Source organism: Micropterus dolomieu, linkage group LG22 (genome assembly GCF_021292245.1).
Source record: "Micropterus dolomieu isolate WLL.071019.BEF.003 ecotype Adirondacks linkage group LG22, ASM2129224v1, whole genome shotgun sequence".
In the NCBI taxonomy this organism is placed as follows: Eukaryota; Metazoa; Chordata; class Actinopteri; order Centrarchiformes; family Centrarchidae; genus Micropterus; species Micropterus dolomieu.
The window spans coordinates 7825631-7842503 of record NC_060171.1 but is presented as its reverse complement, the minus strand read 5'-3'; the positions used below and the strand labels follow the sequence as shown (position 1 = coordinate 7842503).

The 16873-nt window shown below is 39.5% G+C and overlaps 1 protein-coding gene across 5 annotated transcripts in view; it reads right to left on the bottom strand.

The window, feature by feature from the left end:
* mfge8b (milk fat globule EGF and factor V/VIII domain containing b) overlaps positions 1-10834 on the bottom strand; it is a 23236-nt gene extending 12402 nt beyond the window's left edge. For 2 of the 5 annotated variants that reach the window (XM_046037805.1, XM_046037806.1), the window contains exons 1-4: positions 10641-10834; positions 1898-2020; positions 1496-1627; positions 707-739 (exon numbers count right to left, since the gene is read on the bottom strand). In XM_046037805.1, coding sequence (XP_045893761.1) covers positions 707-739; positions 1496-1627; positions 1898-2020; positions 10641-10710 — 358 coding nt within the window. In that variant the 5' untranslated portion in view covers positions 10711-10834. Of the gene's footprint in view, positions 1-706; positions 740-1495; positions 1628-1897; positions 2021-3608; positions 3813-10640 lie in introns of those variants that run through there. The other 3 variants (XM_046037807.1, XM_046037808.1, XM_046037809.1) reach the window with 2 other exon arrangements.
* Between the last annotated feature and the right edge of the window lie 6039 nt (positions 10835-16873).

The following is a 16873-nucleotide window of genomic DNA, read 5'->3' as shown; positions in this document are numbered from 1 at the left end:
GCGGGGGGGGGGGGGGGGGGGGGGGGGGGGCACCTCCCTAACCCAGCAGTCCTCAGAGGGGTTTTCATAAACCAACACAGTCAAATAAATCATCCTCATGATTATCCTTGAGGCATTATCTAATTAGTGTAAATGCCTGCTCTGCAGAGGGCTTTTATTCAGCTAAGCTAAAAGTACCTGCCAAAGGACATATATGGATTTTGATGAGCTGTGATTTGTGGTTGTCAGGGATAAAAGAAAACACTAACAGATAACTTGTCAATATAACTAGTCAAATGGGAATGTTTGGAGCATAAATATGGGCTGGGGAATCCTAGATTAAAATAGATGTTACCTTCTAGATGTTAACAACAAACACAAGGGAGTTGAATGACGCATCTTTTAGTATGAAAGGACATCTTCCTGTCAGAATAGGTGAACTGATAAAAAGGCGGCGTATCTAATGCGGACATGATCTCACTGCCGGTTTTCCTGCTGGCCTTGACTCAGAAACAAGGAGAGATAGTGCTGAACTCAGCGGTTCCCTGTCTGTGAGTGTGTGTGTATGTATGTGCATGCTGTGTGTGTGTGTTATTATTTCTCAGCCTCCACATGCAACCAAGAGAACAGAGAGCACCTGGATCCAAGAAGGGGAAGAGACCACAGCGCAAAACACAAATACACAATCACACAGCTTTATCTCCTCGAGGCCCATTTCCCCTGTTACCTTTTCGTGAACTTAAATCTGCCCCTTCGACACCTAGGATAAAAAAGGCATACATGATCAAACACAAAATACAAATAGGCTTTTCCTAAAAGTCCCACTTGATTCCTGCTAAATTACTTCTTTGTGAACACTTGGCCACTGTTATTCTGCCGCCTTCTTGAGCAAACAGTAGCCATCTGTCTCTGTGTGCTGGGCTGGAGTTGGAGGAGCGCAGCACATGTTCCCACCGTTGCCTCTCTCTCTTAGGCTGACCCTGATTGAACCAACCTGGTCTGAGTGACGTGTGAATGAAGCTCCCATAAGGATGACAGCTGCCTGTCTGGTGGCCAACACACACAGCAGCTGTCTCCATGTTAGTGTGTCAGGTTAGACGGATAAACAGCCATCATTAGTCTTGCCAATTTGTTGTATAGGAATGTACATTATATTTACAGTAGGCAAAACAAGAATAATAGCATATTAGCATCAGTGAAGCTTTTCATTTAGTGTGCTGCTGCAGCTGGAAATAGTGAGCATGTACTATAGCAATTAGATACACAAATGGCGGACTAAGGATTGAGATTAATAATTTTGTTTTCAATACCTCAACAAACAACTGTGTGTACACTTTAAAAATTAAATAACTCCAAGTGATGTCTTGTTGGCACCTAAGACATCCCTACGATCTTAACATTTTGCAATGCTGTTGTGAGATTCTTTCATGTTTTTATTACACTACAATAGTGCCTTATGAACTGGAAAATGGCCTACCAAAATGTAAATACACTGAAAACTTTTAATCAGACTTACTGTTCTGGCAGTGGACTCCGTCGAAACCCGGCTGGCACTTGCAAACGTACTCGCTGAAGACGTCACCTCGGCGGGATTGGCCTGTCACCTCGCAGATGGCATCATTCTTGCATGGATTGGGGTTGCAGGGCCCTTTTGGACGAGAAGAAAGAAACCAAAGAGGAAGGGGAAGAGAGCCAAGTTTAACAAAGGTTGATCAGTTGGGATGGGGTGAAGGATAGGGCTGACCCATGTAATTGTTGTATGTTTTATCAATCTGCTCTCATTTAAAATAATGTGAGTCACTATTTAACAGCATAGTAAGCACCAGTAAGTAATTAATTTGTCTGTATTGTCATTGTCTATCCAGCAAATAGGGGTAAAATAAATCCAACTAATTTCGATCTCAGAAGCATTGCTTACCAGTCTCCGTCTCATTGCAAGTTTCTCCAGAGAAGCCATCAGGACAGATGCAGATGAACGGAGCTCCTGTCCCGGTCACACAGGTTCCACCATTACTGCACATGTTCACCTTGCAGTGATCACCTGGAGAGAGGGGGAGGGGTAGTGACAAGTTGACTCCTACAGTACACAACAGAAAACATTTTTTTAAATGAATACAAACGTATATTCCGCTAAGTTAAAATAAATTAATCTGATGAAAAACAATCCTCGTTTTCAATTTGCAAAACCTCATGAATCTCACAAATACATAAAGTACCTCATTTACATGACAGAATGATTCTGAATTATTGTGTCCACGACCTATTTTTCCAGCTTTCATTCAAATGTGTAACGTGGCAAATTCAATTGCTGAAATGAGCATACTATAAAACTGGTTGTGAATCCTGTGTCCAGATCCAGCTGTGTGTACCCTTCATTTCACATTCATAAATGCTTGACAGCTCAGCATTTCCTGTCGAGCATCTGATATTTCCAGGCCCATATTTCAGGACACTAAGAGGAAAATCAGATACTGTGGCAGCTGTGACTTGTGAGTAGTTTTGGCATTATGCATGTTTGTACTGTATTTAATCCATTTTTGTTCCTTGTGCAGTTTTTAGCATTGAAACCAGTTTTTATATTTCCAGTTCACATTTTTAAGCATGAAAGAGCAAAACATGTTCTGAGAGAGTAGAAAATTCATGTTTTCTCCCATTATTACGTTTTCCACTACATTCCCTTGTTGTGCTGCTAGATAAAGAGTAAACAGCTCGCTGTCGGTTGGGTGTGATGGTCTGAACAGCTGAGTAAGCCATCACTACACTGTAAACACGACACAAACACTGGATGCTTCCACCAGTATCACAGATGCCTGGCCTGAACCTGACAATCTAGCAGCTCTCGGGGCACAAGGGAAATACATGTCAGCTTGCAGTGGGCTGGGGAAAAAAAGGAATCAAGAGGCGTGTAGTGGTTTTCAAAAGCATGACAACTGGACAAGCTATGATTTACAGTCAGAGACAGTTTTACTCCAAAAAGAGATTTCTGCCCTTTGTAAACTATGACAACATTGTTTACAAATTGGAAATTAAGTATGATACATGAGTAAGGAAGCCTAGTATAAAATGACAGAATTTTAGCATCTGGTGTATGTATACACACACACACACACACACACACACACACACACACACACACACACACACACACACACACACATATTGGGCAATGAACCAGTAATTACATTTTTCTCAATATAGACACACCACATAGCATTTTGGAAGTGAATGTTTCAATTATACCCTGTTTAGACACTTATAATATGGAGGAAGTAAATAATTGTGAGCCTTTTAACACCCACAAAGACAGAGAAGGCTTTCCTAAGTTAACGCTTATCATTTGGATAATTGTTAAGGAAATTGAGGTTGGACCCCAAGTGTGAAATTGATGGTTTAAGTACCACAGTGTCTGCGATACAGGCTAAACAGAAGCTCTGGCCCTATTTTTTCAGTGTTTCAGCAGGGTACCTCTTCCTACCTCAAACGAAGCAGACTTTTTGGGGCAGATAAATATATTTTTTTAGACTTCTACAGCAAAGAAAAAATACATTTTAGACCTGCTGAGGGTATAATTCACAGAGGCTGTGGCTGAAAACGGCATTTTGAAGACACCTCCAACTGTGCTTTCTTACCCCACACGTCACACACATTTTCTTGTTCTCAAAGCACTCAAAGATAAGAGCACTGAGTAGTTTATCCAGTGCGAAACTCTGGCCAACAGTTCAGCACTGTTGAAAACGTAACTAGTTGGTCTTCCGGATTAGAAAATAAAGCAGGCTATTAGAGATGAACACATTCCAGTTCTTTTTAAGCTCTGATGTATTCCATTTAATATCCATTAGCAATCGAGGAGATGTAGGGTAGACACGCGTCATATTCACTGAGAAAGAAGGGAGCATGAGAAAGACAGAGATCCTTTGCCAACATCCTGTTTGGCTGTTTATCCACTGAACTGCACTTCCCATGGCTGTCTAGTCTTATCAGTGCTGTATCCAATGTCATGGCCTTCAAGCGCTTTCACATCTCATATTTTGAAACAAGCTGGGCTGGCACAGCCAACACATCCTTATCCAAAGGTTGTTGCCTGTTTATCTTTGGGAAGGAACATAACCTCCCTTCCTACACTGGCAGACAGCTCCCCACAGGAAACCTCCTTAGTGCTGAGAAATAACAATGTTGGATAAATGACTTTCCAAAAACATAGAACAATCTGATCTAATTAGCTGACTAAAATCACAACTTTTAAGATACAAATAAAGGAGAGATTAGACAGACACCCCACTTCATCCAGCCGTCTCTGTAAATGTTGCTTGTGGTCTGCCATGACTGAAGGGTAATTTAGCCGGAAGTTTGCATGGGTTTATTGAGGAAATACAATTTGTGATGTATTAGTCAAGCTGGTCAGCCAAGAGACAGTGGTCAAACCACCAGATCCTCCTTGAAAATGCCCTAAGTGAGGCCACTGTCTGTAAAAACCATGTCTGTATGAAATTACACGGGAATGAAAAGAGTTTATTTTCCCCCCTATTCCAACTTTACACAGTATATTTGAAATAAGATGGGGTTTAAAAAGTTTTCACTTTGCACAAGGGTTATGGGACACACTCAAAACAAAAAATGACCTTGAATTTAACCAATTACAGAAAGTATGCAGTTGTTTGTTATTTGGTTTCCACCCCACATCAACTGTAAGCTGCGCTTCTGATTCAGAGGAAACCAGAGATTTGTTCTTTCCCATTATCTCCATTAACGGCTGACACACAAATGCAGTTTCAGATAAGCATGGGTTTATATTACATAGGAAATCTTTGGCTGTAGCTTCAGTTTAGTTTATTGAGAAATCACTGCAGGAAAAACAAGCTTTGTAACATTCGAACTGACACACCACAGGTTAAAGACATGATTTAAGTGATTTCCTCACTAACCTCTACTGATATCTAACCTTGCACAGACTTTGGTTTATGTACTAAAGTTATGAGATGTTTGTCTCTGAAATTTCAATTGTGGTGCTCACTGCATTAAAAAAAAAAAAATTACATTTTCAGTGACATCTTTCTCCAGAATCAGTCACTCTGTTACTCAGTTTTCATTACTACTCTACTCACAACACTGACTGTCCCCATGAAAACTGTTGACAGAAACAGAAATGTTGCAGTAGAATTTCTCAAATGCCTCTTTTAAATGCTGTGAGCAGCACTCACTAAAATCCATTCACCTACTATTGTGTTTTGGAGACAACAGAATTTTAAGGTATGTATATTTAATAACCACTAATCAGTTATCCATCAGCTATCCTATTGTCTTGAGGTCTCACTGACTTCTATAATAACTGTTGTTGCTTAAGTAGTGATTCATAAATCCTTTTTTTTTTTTTAAAACCACAATAAAAAGTTCATGTTATCTTGACCTGTTGTCTGGACCTGTAAACATAGGTTGAACTCTCAAAACAATGTCAATTATTTTCATTATGTTTATAAACACACTGATATTCTCTCTAATAAATTGCGAAAACCACTAAAGACATTTATGAGTCATCCGAGTATACAGCCACAAACACTCATCTATTTTGCAGCATTTAATAATACAGTAAAAACACATTTGTCAAAATTATACCAGTGCTAAAAGTACACAACATGGCGCCCCACATTGTCCTAGCCACAGTGACAGATTAGGAAGGTATGCAGAGTTGTGTTTGGCAGGACAAGCCATTTCCAGAGGGCATTTTGCTTTTCTCACTCCTTATGAGTCATGGTCTGTGCCTTTCCCATGATGCCTCAGCCCAAGAATGAGGTTCAAATACCAGACCAAAAAACACAGAGCAGTTAGAGCCAGGATCACATAATGATTTACTCCACAATGACACCCAACAACGAGAAGAAGCTGTATGCGATTCTGCAAAAGCTTGAGCCTCAGATATAAGGACACAGCTCGCGTTGTGCATCATGTCAGTGCATGTAGCAACATAGTTTTAATGCAAACCAATCATAAGATATCAAATATCTCAAACAAAGTTGAATTTACGTTTTTTAGTATCTCGTTAGTATCTGTTATGGTGTGATGACGGCAACTACTTGATGTGCATACAGCTCTGCCAATAAAGCAAGCTTGTACTGACCTAATTGTTTAAACCTTTTTGTTCCTGTACATAGATTTTACCACTCACAACTTGGCTAAGAAAGCTTTGCTGCATGGGAGGCTGGGTTTGGCATGAGTGACCATGACAAGTCTTGTGTATACTTCTGGGAAACAAATGAGCGTCAACACAGCACATGGCGCACATGTTTCCTATATGAGCTTCACAGAAGGAGGAGTTGCTATCAGGTAATCGGCTGCTACTGAGAGGATCAACCCGAGGTCTGAGTCAACACACTTGACCTCTGACCATATCAGAGCCCAGGTGAATGGACCAAAAGGAAACATTACCCTTTTACAAGGCTAAGCAGATGTCACAACTGAGGGTAAAACACCTCAGGGAATGTATGGTAGAAGTAATTTAAGGGCTCTGCGCCATGGCTGAGGATGAAGCCATTTCAGGACATACAGTAAGAGGTGGGGGTGCACTCTTTGAGGACACTCACTGAAGCCTATAAGAGAAACAGCAACTGGTTATGGAGATAAAATAGCACTTTGGAGCCAAATCATCTTGACATGAGTGAGCAGGTAGCCTTATTCAGTTTTATGTGAAAAAAAATCATTTCTGGGTGCTGCTGTGTTTAAGAGAGGGTTCACTGACAAAGAATGCCATTTGCTGTGTTTGGAAAATACACACAGAGCGCAGCAACCGGCTAAAATCTCTTCCATCTGAATTACTCTCGAGTTCTCAAAGATAACAAAAATGTATACACTTAGACAGTTTAGGAGGGATTTGAAGGAACTAGCCAATTAAAACGGAACTGCAGAAAGAGGCATGCTTGTTTGAAATGAGCTTATAAAGTCAAAGCTGTGATGACTCAAGACCTCCATACCTGCTGGTTAACTAGGGGCTGACAAATGCACTGGAGAGGATACATGTGAATGAACATGTGAATATATATATGTGTGTGTGTGGTTACGTCAGTGCTCATATTTAATGTGTCCTGAGGCTTGAAAAGAGTAAACGCTCTGTTCAGTCACGCACACACTGGTACGCTTGGGCATATAGTAGGCTGGCAGGCAAGTGTGGGAACTCGGTGTTCCAGAAAGCAAAGGAGGGAGGCCTGCGTCACACACACACACACACACACACACACACACACACACACACGTCAAGTCCTTCTTAAAACCGTTAAGGATATGCTGGAGCATAATAAGAAGGCTTGAGACCTGTAGAGTGCCCATTTACTCTGATGACCTGCCAATGCCAAACTGCACTACTGAGTGCTAGAGACGTAAGGAGAAGGGAACCTGAACCTGTGTAACAGGAAGTGGATTTATCATGGCCACGTCCCCAAATAACCTTTTCAAATATTAAGATCAGCAGGACTCCAGTTGCAGGTAAGCTTTCTGTAATCGGCAAGTGCTACCCCAGTTCAACGCAGCCATCTGCTGCTCCAAAAAAATAAAAAACAAGGGCCAGCCACTAAAAATACATACAAGTGTCACGCACTACCAACAAAACGACAAGCTTATTTCTGAAGTACTGTAACTGAAATAGAGCCTGGAATAGGAACTCAGCAGCAATCTATACTGAATTGGATTGTACCTAATTATCAGTAGGGTTGTCAGTTGTCTTATTCACATTTCTCGTTTTTAGATTCAAGTACTGCCAACTTTGTCCTTGGCTCATTGTTGAAGCTCACATGACAGCGTGTAAAATATTAAACATGACAGATTGGAAACTGGGCCGACAGACATTAATAAAGTGGCCCAAATTTGAAGATACCCCATATTGCAATGAAACATTGATTAAGCAGGCTATTCAAAATTCAAATGGAAGAAGAAAAAAAAGGAGAGTCTGTTCTGTCCCAAGGGATTTGTTGGGGGAAGTAATAATGAAGTCATCAGTGCTGAAGATGACAGCAGCCTAGAGGAAGACTCAATACAGGCAGATTCACACTTACTGACACAAGAAACTCCAGGTTTAAGTACTACTACAACTAACCATTGATAAATCAACTAATTGTTTGAGCTCCAATCCACTCTTTTGTTTGGGTTTGTGTGTGTAGATTACACTGTGCCAATATTCAATATCTAATCTAATTTTATCCCCAATTCTAGCACTCTTGAACCTCAACAAAACTGTTGTATTCAGTGTTTTCGAGAATCTTATTATCATCATAGAAATTCCTAAATTCTTTAGTGATACACAGAATAAAGAATTTTGTAATGCAGACTGAGCCACGGCACCTGTTCAGTAAGGGAAACCTTATTAGTTAGAAGAAATACTGTAGGCAGCAGAAAAGGGCAGGAAGAATTTACCAAATGTATAATTCCTCCATCAAAAAGCCTTCAATAAAAGTCACTGTATTTGACTAATGCAGTGCAACTGGTAAGGAGGGAGAAATTTGTCAGTAAGAAATAAAATTCCTAGTGAAGTCCAATAACTGCCTGATATATGGGCAATTACACCCACAAGTACATTTGTACCAATTTCAAATGAAAAGTGTTCATATGCACCTGCACAGCCACAAATTATACACATACACACACTCCTGCAATGCCATTGGCCCAGCGTCGGGCTATATTTAGCCCTGGTTCAATCGCTGCCCTAAGTGGTCTTGTTGTGAGAAAAGACTGCCTCAGCCCTGACACAGAACACCATTTTCCACTTCTCTCCCCTCAGCAGCAAACAGAACGGACAAGTGAGCTACACCCTGCTGAATTAAGCCTAATCAGGTAAAATACAGGGGGGAAAAATCTTCTCTCCTCAGCTCTTATTCTGCCCTGTAAACATTTTGCATTACACAGCAGCAACAAGTCCCCCCAGCACCGCACTCCCTGACAGCAAAGGTCTTAGTGAGCACTGTTGTGGGTGGAAGTTCACTGGTATGTCTGTGTTGGCGGCTGAATCTGGAAAAGTGACTCAACATTCAGTGCAACCACACCTATTCTCCACAGCTGTCCTGTCCCTAAGCATCCAGGAACAAACATGCTGGGATTCAAGCTGCATATTTTTTAACTTCAATTCAAACAAAGGGTATCAAACATTTATGAGAGTGATGCATCAGGAAACATTTTGCAGCCAGTCTGTCACGGATGGGTATATAAGGATGTAACAGTACAAGGAATGGAAATGCAGTGCAAATCTCAGTTGAGCGGAATAGCTTTTGGGTAGTAGTCGTCAACTCTGGCTGATCTAGACAAAAATGCTGGATCTATTATCTGGTTTGAAGTTAAGTACCTGTGTTAATCTCCTAATTGGATAAATCTCCTGGTAACCCCTAATAAAATCACATGCTTGCCTCTGCAGCCTGCAGTGTGTTTGTCAACATAGTGGATCAACACAAGAACTGGAAAGCATGTGCACAGCAGTGAAATGTAATATTTATGTTTTTGTCAACTATATCAATTTAACAAGGGCTACATTTCTAAAAATAAATTATGTAAAAATGTTTCATAAGCAGGTTCAGTGATACATTCAGGTTCAATACGATTATTTTGAGCCCATGTCAGGACTATTTTAATCACATATTTTATGTAATATGATCTCCATTGTTCTTTAGTTAACTATTTCACAGTAGACCTCCTTGCACATTTTCAAATAAATCTATGAAGGACAGAAAATATACCTGACCTCTGACAGTAAGCATTGATCCCTGAGGAAGGAAATGTCAAAGGCTGGACTGTCAACTAAAAAAAAGTCATAAGTCCAAATGTTTCACCTGACAATAAAAAAGTGTGTATGTCATGCAGTACCAACCCAAGTCATAAATTTTGCCCTTTGTCAATGTGCAAAAAGCCCTAAAGAGAAGAGGAACATTTTTACATTTGGAAAATACATCAACACCAAGAGAAACACTTCTGTGACATGTGTTGCCTGGTCTGTGGCCAGAAAATGAAGGCAGGAGAATCAGGCCATTTTACACTTTGTCCATCGGCCTAAATGTGTTTGATGCATGGAAATGCAAACAAAGCAAAGCGCCAATGGCATGAGTTTAACACTGGGCAAGTATAATAGGCAGCCTGCTCCTTAAAAGGGGCAGTCTCCACATAAAAATTGCCCTAAGGTGTTATTTCTGTAACTATACATTCAGACATGGGTGCCTCAGCCTGGTCTACAAACTTTGAAAAAAAAAACATGCAGATGCCATCAATTCTAAATTATTTTTTGATTTCTAAAAAATATGAAATGTCTCTGAATATACAACCGTCTAGTCTTGCAGCTTCCAGAACCAAACAATGTCTCACTTCTCACATTCCCACACGTCCTTTCCACTTATTCGAGTATCGCTTGAACTTCAACACTGCTCAGTTACTTTGGTGATGAATTGACGGTGCCACTTGTGCCAGGCTGAGATTAAATCATCACATACTACCGAACACACAAAAACAACTCGCCAAAGTATCCAGCAAATTAAAAACTACATTTCCTCTGAGTACCTTTAAAAACGGAGAGAGAAAATGACTTGTACGGAGAGAGGGCAACTTTAACGTAAACAGTTACAGCCCAACTCAACTGAAACAGTAAACGATCCGTTAACGGCGGAGCTTTGAACTGTATAAACAAGAACAAAGATGCAACTTACCGTTCACTCCAAATACCAGACAAGCTGTGAAAAGTTGCAGCCAGAGGAAAATACGTGTCTGCTCCTTCATAGCTGCTGTTTTTATCAGTCGTTGGATGGCTGTAGTTCCTTAGTTAAAGTGACTACTGGACCGCTGGAAGGACAATGACGCTTCGGATGTTGTTGCTACTCTGTGGCTCGCGCTTGTTGTGCGGCTCTAAACGCCCAGGCACCAGGCGCAGAGCAGGAGCACGTGCGCCTCTGCTCTCAGCCAATCGCGACCTGGCTTGTAATTGTAGCCCCGCCCACCTCCGTCCCGCTAATTACACTGAAAAAACAAAAGAAGGGTTAATGGCTAATGTGCTGCATTAAATTTAATGTCTTGATTAAGATCTTTAATATAAAATCCCTGAGGGGAAAATAATTTCCTTCCAACAGTCAGATTTTAACCTGTGACCTAATTTTTTGTGTTTTCTTCAGTGGTGTATATTCAAGCCTACAGTACTCAAGTACATTTTTGAGGTACATTTACTTCATTATTGAAATATTATGCTTGTAGGCCCTACTCTATAATTTCAGAGGGAAATATTGTATTTTTTAACAAACAAAGCATATGATTAATTTATAAAATATGATACTCTGCAATACTGTAGATTCATAAAGACCATAGGCTTTCCAATAGTGGGCAATATAAAGTAGTTAATATGTGCTCCACCTCCAGCAGCTGTAACATTAAAATGCTGCATATGTGTCAAAGCATGTAATATGATATAACTATATAACTAGGGACCTTTCTGATCAACAAGTAGGCTACTTTTACTTTAATACTACATTTTGTATTCAATACTTTTGTGTTTTCTGGAGTGAAATCCTAAATGTAGGATTTGTACTTACGTAACACATTATTTAAACAGAGCAGTATATTTTTATTTATATATTTATTTGACAGGTGTAGTTACTTAATTTATAAATTAAGATTTTACAGATACAAAACATATGATGAATTCGTAAAATATTAATAATTTTACATTGTTTTCATAGCATAGTATTTTGGAAGGATATATGGATACATCCCCACCACTGAAAGAAAGACATTAGTTTCTTGGTAGATTGCAGCTGACCCCTCCCATCAAGGTCACAAACATTTTCAGTCACTCCCCTCTGGCAAGAGGCTGCGGTCCATCAGGACCAAAACCTCTCTCACAAAAACAGCTTCTACCCTTCTGCAGTTATAGCCTCATTATAGCCTCATCAAGGCCGGGTCCCTCACTGACACTCCCCCCTTCCCTCTCAAATACTGTATATCTTTGCTCATGTAAATATTATTTAATTTCACATCATTGTACATACCCGGTATATTGAACATATTTGTTGTCTGTTGTTAATTGTTATTCTTCTATATTTTATATTTTGTCAATCTATCCCATATTTATATATTTCTACATTCATTTATGTCAACTGTATGTTTGTCTTTGTTTGTCTACGTGTAGCACCTTATCTCCAAAACAAATTCCCCGTACGGGTAAAAACTACTATGCTAATGCTAATTCTTCATGTTTCATGTTATGTTTGCCACACGTCCCTTACTGTGTGTGAAGTGGAGTTTCACATGTGATGAATTCACATAAAATGCATATCCCTTACAAAGAGCACAGATGAAATTAAAAGCAGGCAAATAAACTGAAATATGTTCTCACGGTGGGAATTTATGAACACCTGACACAACTAGTTTCTTCCTTTTACACTTTATTAAGTTCAGTAGCTGCTTAAGACTGACTTTATATGTGCATGTTTGCTTAATTTGATTTTTATTTATTTAATTCAAACAGGGGAGTAAGTGAGTACATCAATGCATCTTTTATCAGTAAGGTCTCCTTGTGTAGTTGCCCTATTCTTAAATAGTTCTGGGAAAATTCCCATGATGGAGCCATGCATGAATTCCTCCTCTGAAATGCAGATTAAGGCCAATGTTTTATTGTGGAAAGCTGAAAGGTTCATCTGTGGGCGTTTCTTGAGGCGAGATCCAGCAGTGGGTCAGAGTTGATTTTGTGCTGTCAGAGGGAGTGGGTGTGAGGCGAAAATTGTTTTTAATGAATGTGAGTTTGAGAGCGATGTCCAAGAATGTCAGACCCTTTCAATTTATTAATCTTTCACCTCATTTCTTTTGCATGGACAAAAATAGTTTAGCTGTAATTCTGCATCCTGCTCCAAATTTAGGAGACAAAAGCAGACTAAATATACCAACGGTCACATGTCAACTTTAGAGGATATGAAGCCTGCTTAATGGCCTTGGAAGTATCTTATTGGCTCTTATCTTTACATTTCTTTCCCTGTGGTTTAAAATGTGACACATTCTACAATAGCAGCAACACTAATGAACTCCACATACTTTTATTGGCAGGGTGAAATTTACCCTTCTGTAGCCTAGTAACACGCCAAAGTGATTTAAATGCAGCTTAAAGTGATGTCACGCTTGGCGACTATCTGAAGAGAAAGGCTGCTGCGTTTTGATGGTCTGTTCTCATCACATCTCCATGCTTGATTTATCTCACTGTTCTGATGCACGTTTTGATCAAGTGCAGTTGAAAATGATGGTTTAGTCTTAAAACTATTCTGTGTGAAACTAATCGCCCTTCTTCTCACATGCTGGACCAAAAAAAGAGAAATATCCTTCCTCCCAGATGACCTTTTCACATCAAAGCTAAATCTAAAGCCATATGGAGAGATGCTAAGTTCTTCTCATGCTCCCACTCATTAGCTTGATGAGGTCAAACTGAGGGTGAACATACTGTAATATGTGAAGGATTCTGTGACCTCAACTCCTACTTGGCGAGATGAGGAACATAGAGATGAGGAAGAACTTAAAGTGCATATTTCTCTTTAGGAGGTCAAATATATCTGGGATCCTTTATACCACATGCAAATGTGAGCACATGTTATGTGAGGTATTTTCAATCAAGGCAAACTAAGGATATGCTGGGAAACTTAAAGCGACAGTATTATAACAGTATAAGCTAAGGGACACTTGTTGGGACTTGCTCTTATTTAAGCTAATTGAAACTCGGCTGATTCTGTTCTTATTCTAACCTGTTCTAGTTTTTGTTGTTCCAGTTTTGTCCTTCACACATTATGAATGCAATGAATGGAAATTTAAAGCTACAGCCCCGCCCACCTCCGTCCCGCTAATTACACTGAAAAAACAAAAGAAGGGTTAATGGCTAATGTGCTGCATTAAATTTAATGTCTTGATTAAGATCTTTAATATAAAATCCCTGAGGGGAAAATAATTTCCTTCCAACAGTCAGATTTTAACCTGTGACCTAATTTTTTGTGTTTTCTTCAGTGGTGTATATTCAAGCCTACTTAGGCTACTCAAGTACATTTTTGAGGTACATTTACTTCATTATTGAAATATTATGCTTGTAGGCCCTACTCTATAATTTCAGAGGGAAATATTGTATTTTTTAACAAACAAAGCATATGATTAATTTATAAAATATGATACTCTGCAATACTGTAGATTCATAAAGACCATAGGCTTTCCAATAGTGGGCAATATAAAGTAGTTAATATGTGCTCCATCTCCAGCAGCTGTAACATTAAAATGCTGCATATGTGTCAAAGCATGTAATATGATATAACTATATAACTAGGGACCTTTCTGATCAACAAGTAGGCTACTTTATTCTAACCTGTTCTAGTTTTTGTTGTTCCAGTTTTGTGCTTCATGCATTATGAATACAATGAATGGAAATTTAAAGCTACAGTATTATAACAGTATACGCTTCTTCTGTTTATGTGTTATAGAAAATAACAATTTAGAAGTGATTAAAATTAGACTTTTAATTGGTTCCCCTTATTGAACTATTACTAATATTCTGGTCTCCTTTTAGCAGGTTTAAGCTTATTTGAATTACAAGAGGTGCTATTTTCAGCAAATCAGCTTCCACTATTTTGACTATTCAGCATTTTCTGCATGCTGTAGCTAAATAACATGCATTGTAAAACATTATAAACAGTATTCTCATCCAGAAAATCAGAAATGAATAAAACAGTGGTGACATTGTGTCCTAGGGGTCCTGACCGTGAACTGCAACATCCACAGTTTGAGTCCAGCTGGGAACCAATAAAGCAAAGAAGGGAACTGCCCGCAGGCCCTCAGGGTGCATGAAGGCCCCAGATTGTGGTAGTCAAATTGGACTACTTTGGTAAATTGCAAATCTTTTTATTTTTCTCTTTATCTCTCTCCCCTCATCTCCTGTCATGACTCTTTTTTAATTAAGAACTAAATTAAACAAACCACTGTAGATGCTATATGCATAGTCTTGTCTTTTAATTTTTGTGCACCTTTTTAATTAAAACATTAAAAATGTATATAAGTATGTCTTTCTTTATAAATCTCCTAGCCTCCCAGACAGACATTCATCCTGTTCCTAAAACATTTCATATTACCAAACTCACTAACAACCACAATTACCCTAATAAATGCCAGATGATGCTTTAGAAAATGTGAAAGGTTGATGTGGACGACAAAATGCAAAGGGCTGCTTTGATACGTAAAATAGCATCGTGTTGAAGTGTGCTTCAGCAAAGACATATAAACCCCTCATGGTTTCTTTTTTTCGCCTCAGAAAAAGACTGTCAGCAAAATCCCTACACTGTAAAACTCATCAGGCAGAAAGAAAAAAACTGCTTCACGAAACCATAAGAACAGATCAGTCATGTGCACTGTGGGCTGGTTGACGAGAAGCAGCCGTCAAATGTGGTGAAACTCCACAATGGCAGCTCCCTCTGATGTTGCTCTCCTCTCCGACAAAGCTTCCTCTCATGACTGACCCTCACTAAGTCTGAGCCAGAGGATGTGGTTAATGATGGTTAGATGGAAGTTCTATGTGACAGAAGCCTGTTGGATCCTAATCCTCAATTTAGAACGCAGCATAATCCTGTAAAGATAAAGCTTGTGAAAATGTGCTAAACCTCAAGCGGAATGTAACACGAAATGCGTCATAGAATTCATAAATTGGTAACTGGTGTGTATCAGTGAATTTTCACTTCCATCTCCCACACAAAAACAAGGTTAAGCCCTTTTCACTTCTGCCTTTTGGAAACACAAGCGAGGATTCAATTACAACAACATCATATACTGTATAAGAAGTGAAAATGTTCAAGCAGGGGAGTTACCATTCCTATGACTGTATTTCTTTGGAAGAAAAAAAAGCTACAGTTAAACTTAAACCTATTTTGATGTTCATAGTTCCTACAGCTCTTTTTGCTTTTGACTGCGCCAAACCAAATGGGTGCAACAATATACACTCACCAGCTGCTTTCTCACACAACACCTGTTCAATTTCTTCTTAACACAAAGAGCTAATCAGCCTATCACATGGCAGCAACTCAATGCATTTAGGCATGTAGATGGGGTCAAGACAACTTGCTGAAGTTCAACTGAGCATCAGAATGGGGAAGAAAGGGGATTTAAGTGACTTTGAATATGACTGATCAAACTGCTGATCTACTGGGATTTTCACGCACAACCATCTCTAGGGTTTGCAGAGAATGACCCTACATTCAGATGTTACGGTCAGAATTTGACGTAAACAACATGAAGGCATGGATCCATCCTGCCCCATATCAACGGTTCAGGCTGGTGGTGGTGGTGTAACGGTGTGGAGGATATTTTCTTGGCACACTTTGGGCCCCTTACTACCAAGTGAGCATCGTTTAAAAGCTACGGCCTACCTGAGTATTGTTGCTGACCATGTCCATCCCTTTATGACCACAGGGTACCCATCTTCTGATGGCTACTTCCAGCAGGATAATGCAACCTGTCACAAAGGTCAAATCATCTCAGACTGGTTTTATTGAATATGACAATGAGTGCACTGTACTCCACTGTCCTCCACAGTCACCAGATCTCAATCCAATAGAGCACCTTTAAGATGTGGTGGAATGGGAGACTCGTATCATTGATGCGCAGCCGACAAATCTGCAGCAACTGCGTTATGCTGTAATGTCAATATGGACCAAAGTCTCTGATGAATGTTTACAAAACCTTGTTGAAAGTTTGCCACGAAGAATTAAGAATCAGAATCAGCTTTATTTGCCGCATATGTGTACACGATGTGCTTAATCAAACAATAATACAACAATTATAAAATAAGACAGGCTACAGTATAGAGAACACAATATATACACACTATGAACAGAACAAAAACAATATAGATAGATAGATGAGACAATAGTGCAATGAAGAG